The sequence below is a fragment of the Perognathus longimembris genome, chromosome 1, assembly GCF_023159225.1.
Source record: "Perognathus longimembris pacificus isolate PPM17 chromosome 1, ASM2315922v1, whole genome shotgun sequence".
Classification (NCBI taxonomy): Eukaryota; Metazoa; Chordata; class Mammalia; order Rodentia; family Heteromyidae; genus Perognathus; species Perognathus longimembris.
The window spans coordinates 130,144,474-130,155,609 of record NC_063161.1 but is presented as its reverse complement, the minus strand read 5'-3'; the positions used below and the strand labels follow the sequence as shown (position 1 = coordinate 130,155,609).

The 11,136-nt window shown below is 43.6% G+C and overlaps 1 protein-coding gene across 1 annotated transcript; it reads right to left on the bottom strand.

Moving 5' to 3' along the window:
- Nucleotides 1-1,969: 1,969 nt before the first annotated feature.
- On the bottom strand, nt 1,970-6,871 carry C1H9orf131 (chromosome 1 C9orf131 homolog). The gene is made up of 2 exons (XM_048367947.1): nt 6,130-6,871; nt 1,970-5,592 (listed from the first exon to the last, which is right to left on the bottom strand). The coding sequence occupies exons 1-2, from the start codon at nt 6,361-6,363 to the stop codon at nt 2,251-2,253; spliced, it is 3,576 nt and encodes a 1,191-aa protein (XP_048223904.1). The 5' UTR covers nt 6,364-6,871; the 3' UTR covers nt 1,970-2,250.
- Nucleotides 6,872-11,136: the final 4,265 nt, after the last annotated feature.

Below are 11,136 nucleotides of genomic sequence, written 5' to 3'. Positions count from 1 at the left end.
ATTATAATTTCAAATTTGGTAAACAGATTTCTTGAATTGTGTACAGTATAAATCCCAGTCATTTTCAAGTTTGTATTAGATTAGGAAAAGTTAACTGAGGGGCTGGGGATATGGCCTAGTGGCAAGAGTGCCTGCCTCATATACATGAGGCCCTGGGTTCGATTCCCCAGCACCACATATACAGAAAATGGCCAGAAGTGGCGCTGTGGCTCAAGTGGCAGAGTGCTAGCCTTGAGCGGGAAGAAGCCAGGGACGGTGCTCGGGCCCTGAGTCCAAGGCCCAGGACTGGCCAAAAAAAAAAAAAAAAAAAGTTAACTGAAAGCCTTTTCTATTATGCAGAGTATGGTTCCTTGCTATTGTTGAACCTGTATAATGGGTTTAAGCTTACTGGATACCTGGGTTGGTTTTGAACTGTGATCCTCAGATCTCAGTCTCCTGAGTTGCTAGGGTTACAGGTGTGAGCCACTGGCACCCAAAATGATCTATTTTGTAATATGGTGTATTTAATGGAATAGACCATTGATAAAATTGGGTATAATTTTAGAGAAGTTTGGTTATTCATAGCATACTATATTTGTGATATACGTAGCAGGTTAATATCTCTGGTAGATACTCCAAATGGCATCATAAAAACCTCCAAAAAATGTCCACATCCTATTTCCTATAACCTGTATTTCACATGGCAAAGGAAAGTTAAGATTGTAAATGGAATTCAAGTTACCCATCTTGCTTAAGATAGGAAGAGTAAATGAAAATGAGTTTTTTTTTTCTTCATTGCTGTTTTTGCTTGCTTTCTGTCTTGTTCATTTATCTATCTTTGGGAGAGTGGGGGAGACACAGAAATGGAGGGACAAAGGTTGAATAAATGCCAACAGTGGTAGTACTCACTAGAAAATGAACAATAAAACTTGGGGAGGGGGGCTGGTAACGTAGCTTAGTGGTAGAGTGCTTGCCTAGCATGCATGAGTCCCTGGGTTCAATTCCTCAATATCAAATAAACAGAAAAGGCCAGAAGTGGTGCTGTGGCTCAAGTGGTAGAGCACTAGCCTTGAGCACAGAGTGGCTTAAGGACCGAGCCCCAGGACTGGCAAAACCAGAAAAAACAAACCTTGTGAGTGGGGCTGTAAGGGAAAAATGGAGAAAGGGAGGGGAAGGGTGACATTGCCCAATAAGATTCTTTATCTGACTTACGTAACTGTAACCCCTATATATATATCACCTTTATAATAAATAAAAATTAGACTGGAAGAGTGAAGGCTAGGAACATTGGGACGATAGTGATAGAGTGCTTGCCAGCCATGTACAAGGCTGTTTGATCTCTATCCTGTGTGTGTGTGTGTGTGTGTGTGTTCCTGAGGTTTGAGCTCAGGGCCTTGCACTTGGTAGGCAAATGCTGTAATACTTGACTAGAAAAAATGGGAAGTGGTGCTGTGGCTCAAGTGGTAGAGTGCGTGCCTTAAGCAAAAAGAAGCCAGGGACAGTGCCCCAGGACTGGCAAGGAAAAAAAAAAAAACAGAACAAACAGGACATGCCCTTGTCTATCTAGGTGGTCCCAGTTTAATCACAAGGATTTTTAAAAGTGGGAGACAAAACAAGTGGTACAGTGTGAGAAGTACTTGCCTTTTGTAGCTTTGAAGATGGTGAAGGAATGTGAGCAGGCTCTAGAAACTAGGAAAGACAAGGATGAATTCCAGCTGAAGCTTATGGAGACAAGTGTCAACTTCTTGATTTTAACCTTGTAAGATGTGCCTGCTTTTCCACATTCATGTTGTTTTATAGTATTCCAATAGTTTGTAAACAGTTTAGTATCTGAAAATACAGTAGGAAAGTGGGCAAAGGCTGTGTGTGAATGTGAAAAAAGCACTGGGGATGAATGAGCTAACTTGGAGAGAAAAGCGCAAGCTTGAGAGGAAATGGTCAGAAAGATATTGGAGAATCTGTCAATCAAATGGATGAAGAGGAGGAATCATCTAGAATTAAGAATAGTTGTCTAGACCCAGACTAGATGTACTGTTCAGAATGGATGTTTTTCTGTTCACTTAAGTCTTTCCTTCTGAAGGGCAGCATTGAGCCTCACCTTGATTCTCAAGAGATACCATTACATCAGAAGCTAATAGGAAGCTGATATCCCAGTATCTAGGCCCCAAAGAAGACATACTTCTAGTTGTGTTTGTCTAGTTTAGCTGCTTTATTAGGAATTTCTCTTCCTGTTTCTTATCCCTCATCTGGTTTAGTGCAAGCCGTGGAATACTAGGTGCCAGTACTATCAGCCTTTCCTCTATTGACTGGATTTGGTGGGCTCGGGGGTCCACGTATACCCAAGAATTTAGCTAACACACTTTGGAAACCCCTGGTATGGGGACCTTGGGAGATGGAGCTTGGGAGATGCTTTTCCATGTGGGCCCAAGGACAGTGCTTACAATGGTGAGGGCCCTGGATATTACCAGTTATCAAACCTACCTTCTGCTTAGCCTTGGGGAGAAGCTGCTGAGGCAGGGTAGTGTGTGGAGAGCTCTGATCCCTGTGCTGAAACCTCTGGGAATATTTGTTTGCCTCTGTTATCCTCCAGGCCTGGGAAGAGTGGCTTTTCCCTATGACTTTACATGAGCCCAATCTTGCCTTCCCTCTTCCACATTCTCCCTTTTTAGGTTTTCTGAGAAACTCTGCCTTTTGGGCTAAAGATAGAGCTAAAACTTTGTCCTGTCTTTTGCCTGCAGCCGGATCCCCTGTGTTTGAGGAGTCTCTCAGGCCTGGATGGTTCTCATCAGCCTCTGTGTGAATACTTGACCCCTGGGATGGGACTTGGGTCACCATCTTCACCTCAATTCTCTCTGTTTTCTGAGACTCTTGCTTTGCCCTATCAGGAGCCTGTAGCTGAGATTGGGAAGAGTGGAAGTGATGACAATGGGGAACCTCTGCAGGCTGAATTTTGGGGGGATGACAACTTGAAGAATAGGGCAGACTAAGATGTGGAATCTGCTGTGGGGGACAGGAAGAGGGTTCTGAGGAATCTGGAGTGGTGGAGCTCAGGGCACAGGAATAGCAAAATGGTCGACCGAGGCCAGAAGATTTGAAAGGGCTCTGGTGCAGTCTCTTCAGCTTGAGCTCCAGTTCTCTACTCCATTGCCAGACATGGATCCCAGGGTGACTGAGCACCTCTAGGACAGCCTTGCTCTGGGAGGATAGGGCCTTTGCCTTAGTTTCCAAGAACATCTCTCCTTTTGGCACATCAAGCTCAGTGGGCTCAATCTTCAGGACTTTGGTTAAGGTTGGAGGCCAAGATACTGGACACAGGGTATTCAATAATAGAAGACTGGGGCCTTGGGGAATTTCTCTTTCTTGCACATTTCTACACACAAACTCAAGGTCAATGTGTAATTTTAATGAAGTTGCTGACAGTGAGCTGGGGGCTTGTTGCTCAGTGGCCCGGCAGTTCTTTTTCTGCTCCACTGTGTCCCCTTCAGGCTTACAGTTGCATTGGTCTCCAAATGTCTCACTTATGTGGCATTTTGAAATAGGATTTGAGGATTGGTTAGGGGTCATAGGAACATGACAGTTTTCTATCTGTGCCATATCCTTCCCAACAGGCTCAGAGTCAGACCCAGCTCTTAAGGGGCTGGCTCCATGGAGCCTTTGGGGTAAGCTACAAGCTTGAAGCTCAGAGGCACAGGAGTTCTTTCTTGTTTGTATGTCCCTATACTTAGCATTAGAATCAAACAAGACCACCATGGGGCTAATTCTGAGAGACTGTAGTGCAAGAGCACATGGTAGTCTGAGGGCCCGAGATGGGGAGTCAGAAGCCCAGGAATTCCTGGAATGCTTATTGCCTTCTATAAAGGGGACTAGAGGTGATCTCTGGGTGGAGTCTGTGAAGTCAGATACACAGAACTTCTCTCTGTGCTCTTTGGTCTCCAACAAAGCTTTGGACTCTGACAGGTCTTCCTGGGAACTTACTACTAGAAACTTCAGCAGAGAGTCTGAAGGAAGTTTGGTAGATGAAACTGCTTCTACAGAGACCCAAACATGTTCTCTACTCTGTGTTCCCTTCTGTGAGGTCGCAGATCCTGATGGGACACATGCAAGGCTAGTTTCATAGACACTTGTGTTGAGATCCAAAGCTTGGGGCTCAGAGGCCCAGGGGTTTCCTGAGTTTTCTCTGTATTCCCACCGAGGATCATCTTCAGATGGATCTTCTAGGAGACTCTTCTGGAGTTCTAACAGGGAATCTAGAGGGGATGTGACTGGCATTGGAGACATAGAAACCTGAGGACTCTCTCTGTATTCCATTGTTTCCCAGAAGTCTTTAAGAGCAGAAAGTTCTCTAGGGTTAACTTTTTGGGGATCTGACAGAGACGCTGGGAATTGGCAGGAGGCTGTTACTAGGGGCTTAGAAGCTTCAGGGCTCTCACGAGTAGGTCCTGTGGTTCCCAGCTGAGCTTTGTAAACAGGAGGGCTAGTTCCTTGAGGTTCTGTCATGGCTACTATGGGTTGACAAGGAGTCAGGATTAGGGTATCAGAGATCAAAGGATTCTTTTTTTGCTCTCTGGTTTCCTGGATGGCCTTAGATTCACACATACTTTCTTTAGGATTGACTCTCTGGAATTCTGGTAGGGAAGCTGGGGTAGGAGCTAGCATTGCTGGCTCAGAAATTTTCATGTGCTCAATTTGCCCCATGGTCCTCCATGAGGCCTCAAACCTAACCTGGGTTCCCAGAGGGATAGAGGGATACAAAAGAGAGGCAGAAGGTGACCCTGGATTGTTTTTATGGAGGCTAGGGTCCCATGTCATACTCCAGCAGGCCTCAGATGAAGATAAGAGCGTAGAGGGTATGATTCTTTGGAGTTTAGGATCTAGGTGCAGGATTTGATCCTCAGAAACACAAGAAACCTCTTTCTGCTGTGTAAGCCAACTTATATCTGCCTCAGCACTAGATGGGACTCTCTTGGGATCCATAAGCAAGGGCTTAGAATTATGGAAGGATAGTGTTGGGGTAGAAGGGAAAGATGGAGATGAAATTAGCTGAGGATTGTGGGCCATTTCTTCCAGCTCTTCCATAGTATGGACTTCATGGGTAGGAATCTGGTTTGGAGAGTGATAAAGGGGAAGCGACAGGTTGTACTTAGGCAAGAAGGCAAGCTTGTTGAAGAAAACAGAAGGATAAATAGACATTTTCAGGGGAGATGGGCCATCTGAGCTCAGGAAGATAGTCTCCAAGGACTCACTGTGCAGAGAGGGAAAACCCCAGAAGAGCTGGCTTCTTTTTTGCTGTAGGTAGCTCCCTGGTGCTGTCTTGTTCCTCACAGGGAAGTTGGTCAGAATCTGGATGGTAGGGTAGGACCTAAAAGGACTTGAGGGCTGTGTAATTGTTTGCTGTGGTGTTTCTGTGGCCTGGGGAAGGCCCTCAGAACCACAGGACAGCTGGGGTGGGATTGTGGTGCCTTGCTTTCCAATGGGAACTTCTTTGAAAGGAGAACTTGGTTTCAGTAGATCCAAAAATGATTCTTCCCCTTCTTCCCTCTCTTCTTCTTCCTCCTCTGATTTCTGCTTCCACAGGTGATTAAGGAAGGCCAAATGGTACAAAAATGGTAGGCCCTGGAGGATAGAAAATACATAAGGCATGTCACAATTTGCTCAGTTTCTGCTGTACATCTAGATTGAACAGTGACTTACCTGTTAACAGCAATGATTTAGCCAGATCTTCGTCGAGTTATTACCCAGCCTTCCTGTGGAGATCAGCTATTTCCTCATATAACTCATCTAGCTTCAAATCTTTTTTTTTTTTTTTTTTTTTTTTTTGCCAGTCCTGGGCCTTGGACTCAGGGCCTGAGCACTGTCCCTGGCTTCTTCCAGCTCAAGGCTAGCACTCTGCCACTTGAGCCACAGCGCCGCTTCTGGCCGTTTTCTGTATATGTGGTGCTGGGGAATCGAACCTAGGGCCTCGTGTATCCGAGGCAGGCACTCTTGCCACTAGGCTATATCCCCAGCCCACTTCAAATCTTATGTTATAGAAACCCAGCCTCAAAACTAGAGCTTAGAGTCACCCATGTGGGGCCAGATCTATGCCAATGATCCCATACATGTAGTGTCCACACTTATCCAACTCGTCACTCAGGATCAGTGGTCACCCACCTTGCCTTGCATTGTATCTCCAGGGCACCAGGGCTGAAGCTGTTGCCACCTCCCAAGCTGCGACCATCTTCGGATCTGCCAAACAATGAACAAAAATAGTATCACCAGATCCCCTGGACTCTGGAAGCAAGTGTTGCTGCCACAGTGTCTACAGGCCAGAATGTATGTCAGCTGGTCCCAGAGAAGTCCTATATGTCCCTGGGTCCCAAGCAGGTCCTCCAGCAGCCATTCCATTTTCTTAACCTAGTGGCAGTTTATCCTGACATCATCACAGAACAAAGAACTCCCCTCCCCCTCCCCCCGGCCTAATAGCCTATTCGTTGAATTTAAGGCCAAAAAGTTGCCTTTTTCTGATAACGTATTTCGTACAGTGAAATCCAGTGTCTTGATTTCTGAGGTCAGACTATTCTTTAGCTATTATGGACTTAGCATGCCATTGAACTACCTGTTCGAACCTTATTACTTCCTACCTATGAAACCCCAAACGACTTAATCTTTCAGTGCTTCAGTTTTCTTATTGATAAAATAACTATCATATTACTTAATAGTGGAAAATTACTACATATAATGAGATATGATATATAATTATATAATTTTGTTTTATGGAGTTAGTTGAGTGCATACTATAAAGTAGTTGAGTAATAGTGTACACCTGTAATCCCAGCTATGGTCATAGAAGCTGATCTTGAGTTCAAGATATGCCAGCCTGGGCAAAGGTAGGGAGATTATCTCAAAAACAAATGGAGGGGGCTGGGGATATAGCCTAGTGGCAAGAGTGCCTGCCTCGGATACACGAGGCCCTAGGTTCGATTCCCCAGCACCACATATGCAGAAAACGGCCAGAAGCGGTGCTGTGGCTCAAGTGGCAGAGTGCTAGCCTTGAGCGGGAAGAAGCCAGGGACAGTGCTCAGGCCCTGAGTCCAAGGCCCAGGACTGGCCAAAAAAACAAAACAAAACAAAAAAAACAAATGGAGGGAGGGACTTGGAGAGAGTGAGGGAAGGGAAGACACTGTATGAAAGGAAATGTACTCATTATCTGACTCATGTAATTTCTCTGTACATCACCTTTAAAATAGCAATAAAGTAAATGAAAAAACCACAACAACAAAGGGCTGGGGGTGGTGGTGAGCTCAAGTGGTAGAGCACTTACTTAGCAAACGGATGTCCTGGGTTCAATTGTCTACTACCAAAACTAAAATACTACTAAACTAAAATTATTACCACCTAAAGTTGTTTTGAGGATTACATAAATAAATACATGGGCTTTTTATGGGCTATATTAAAATTTTCCTTTTTTGTATAAAGTCCAAAGTGGCCTTGAACCTTTTTCTTTTCCTTTGTGTGTGTGTGGGGCGGGGTAGAATACTGGGGTTGGAACTTAGGGCCTCACACTTACTAGGAACTAAAAGGGCTTAATTTATGACAGCCCACATCCTAAACACTTTCTCTCTCATTCTTTTATCATTTCTACCTGGTAAAAATTGGAACTCTGATTCTGCCTTATCTACTCTTTAGGAAGCAGCTCAGCCACATTGGATAATATCACACATATGAACTGAGTGCTGGTGGCTCATGCGTGTAATCCTTGCTACTTGAGAAGCTGAGATAGGAATGAGATAGGAAGAATGTCAGTTTGAGGTCAGCCCAGGTAAAAATGTTTGAGAGACCCCCTTCTCAACCAGCTAACCATAGTGGTATATACTGGCCATTATCCTAACTCAGTAGGAATTGTAAATGGGTGGATCTAGGTACAGGCTGGGGCAGAAAAATGAGACCTTATCTCAAAAATAACTAGTGCAAAAAAGAGGATAGTGGTAGAGTATTGGCTCAGTGGTAGAGTGTCTACCTTACGAAGGCAAGTCCTTGAGTTCAGACCCCAGTACCACACACACATACACACATGATCACACATAAGTTGGTGCTACCATAAAATAGTCTACAATTATAGTGGTCAGCTTCACCATCACTTGAAAGGCATTCATTCTTAAATTTATTAAGTGCATACTATGTGCTAGGCACTACACCAGGTATTTAGGAAACATCAGTAATAAAAACAAAGTTCCTTGCTCATGGAGCTTGTGTCATTTATTCTTTCTAAACTCATTCCACTTAGCAAACCTATCCCACTCAAAGTCATTTTAAACCTTCACTTGTAATTTATTTTCTTCTACCTCAGCACATGTGGAAGATCACCACTTCTCAGAGGAACCAGAGTTATCACATGGCACTTTTCATCATCAAAAACCATTGCAAGCCTGGTTCTGGTGGCTCACACCTGTAATCCAAGCTACTCAGGAGGTTGAGATCTGAGAATCTTATCACTAATTAAGTACCAAAACCAGCCAGAAGTGGAGCTGTAGGTAAAGTGGTAGAATGCTAGTCTTGAGCAAAAAAGCTTAGGGACAGTGCCTAGGCCTTGAGTTCCAGCCCTAGAACCAGCAAACACACAAAAGAAATAAAAACAAAAAACACAATATTACAGGGCTAGGACATGGCCCAAGTTTGAGGCCCTGAGTTCAAACCCCATTACTGCCAAAAATGAAAATCAAACAAAACAAAATATCATTGCATATCATCTTCCTTGTGCTAATTTTTTTTGTTTAAGTAGTTGTACAGAGGGGTTTCAGTTCAACATGTCAGTTTAACAATATATTTTTTTTGTGCCAGTCCTGGGCTTGAACTCTGAGCTTGCTGAGCTTCTTTTGCTCAAGGCGAGCACTCTACCACTGGAGCCACTTCTAGCACTGAGTAGTTTATTGGAGATAAGAGTCTGAGTAGTTTATTGGAGATAAGAGTCTCATGGAGTTTCCTGCCTGGGCTGGCTTTGAGCCATGATCGTCAGATCTCAGTCTCCTAAAGAGCTAGGATTATAGGTGTGAGCCACCAGCACTGGGCATGAGTATAATACATCTTGATAAATGTCATCCTTTCATAATTCTCCATCTCTTCCATCCTTTCTGCTATGATTAGTGAAAAGGATCCCTCTGGGAGACTTTTGATTCTCTCAAGATAAGGTGCCCTTATCAGACATCTTCCATATAGCATTTTTCATACAAGCATTTCCTACAAGCAGTTTACATACAGCATCTTTTTCTTTTTGCCTGATTGGCTTTGAACTGGCAGTCCTTATTTTTTTCTGGCTCCTTCCTTCCTTCCTTCCTTCCTTCTTTTCCTTCCTTCCTTCCTTCCTTCCTTCCTTCCTTCCTTCCTTCCTTCCTTCCTTCCTTCTTTCCTTCCTTCCTTTCTCTTTCTCTCTTTCACCTCTTCTTTTTCCTTCTCCTCCTCTTCCTCCTCTTCCTTCTTTTGTACCAGTTATAGGGCTTGAATTCAAGGCCTAGGTCCTCTACCACTTTTTGTGCTCAAGGCCTAGTGCTCTACCACTTGAGCTATGGCTCCACTTATGGCTTTTATGGTGATTAATTGGGGATAAGAGTCTTAACAGACTTTCCTGCCTCAAACTGTGATCCTCACATCTCAGCTACCTGAGTAGTTTAGGATTACAGGCTTGAGCCACTGGAGCCTGGAAATAATATGCTTTTAATCAATATTTCTTTTTCAGTGCTGAGGATTGAACATAAAACTCCACACATGCTAGGCAAGTACTGTACCACTGACTTACACTCCAGCCCATCAATACACCTTTTTTTGTGTGTGTGTGTGCTAGTCCTAGAACTTGAACTTACAGCCTGGGTGCTGTCTTTGAGCTAACACTCTACCACTTTAGCCACAGCTCCATTTCTGGCTTTTTTTTTTTTTTTTGTGGTTAATGGGAGATAAGAACTTCATGGACTTTCCTTCGTGGTTGGCTTTGAACCACAATCCTCAGATCTCAGCCTCCTGAGTAGCTAGGATTACAGGCATGAGCCACTGGTGCCCTGATCTAAACATAAAACTTTAAGAAGTTTCCTTTCAATTTCTTTCTTTTTTGTGTGAGCGTACTGGAATTTGCTTGGCTTTTTCATCTAAGGCTAATGTTTTACTACTGAAGCCACACCTCCAGTGTAAGCCTGTGGACTTTTCCTTCTCTGCCTGAGCTTGTTTCAAACCTCAATCCTTAAATCTCATCCCCCTGAGTAGCTAGGGTTATAAGCATGAGCCACTAGAGCTTTTTTTTCTTTTCAGTTTTAGCAAAGATCTACAGAATAGAGAAAAGAAAGAAACATTTCCTACTCCCTATGCAGAAAATAGGAGTTAAAGACTCCTTGATCTTTATTTTTGTTTTGAGGTAAGATCTTTCTACATAGCTCAGGCTGATTTTGAACTCACTGTGTGTCCTAGGCTATTGTGTTTTCTTTTTCGTTGTTTGTACTGGCATTTGAGCTTAGGGCCTGGTGCTTGGTAGGAGTTGTTCTACCACTTAAGCTATATTTTGTGCTTTAGTCATTTTCCATCCACTTCAGTCTTGTATTTTTTGTTTGGGGGCTGGCTTTGAACCACAGTCCTTCTACCTACCTCATATCTGTGGTTACTGTTGAGTATCAGCAAGCCTTAAGTCCCCCCCACCCCCGCCACCCACCTCTTAAACTCTTGATCCTGTGCCTCTGCCTGCTGAGTTCTTGTATTGCCGGTGCATACCACCTCCCAAGCTTTTTTTTTCTTTTTTTTTTAATATGTATCTGTTATGTTTGAGGCCAAGCTGGCCTTCTGGATTCAAGTGATCTTCTTGCCTTGGCCTTCTAAGAAGCTGAGACTACAAGTGCATGTCATCATGTCCAGCTGAGATTTTCAAAGAAGAAAAAGAGAACATTTAATCCATTTTAAATATGAACTTCAGAGAAAGAACATGGAAATTTTATTATCCATATATAATGAATTCTTGCAACATACCTGAAAAGAGGAGAATGAGAATTAGGTCCCAACCTCTCATTCTTTTGTCTTTCAGCATCAGTGCAAAGAGAAGAAGAACAATGAGGGAGCATTTTAAGTAAGTCCAGCTTATTCAGTTCAGAGCTCTCAAGGGCTAACCTTAATTTCCTCTTTCCAGGAGAATGTCAGCTATTAGAGCCA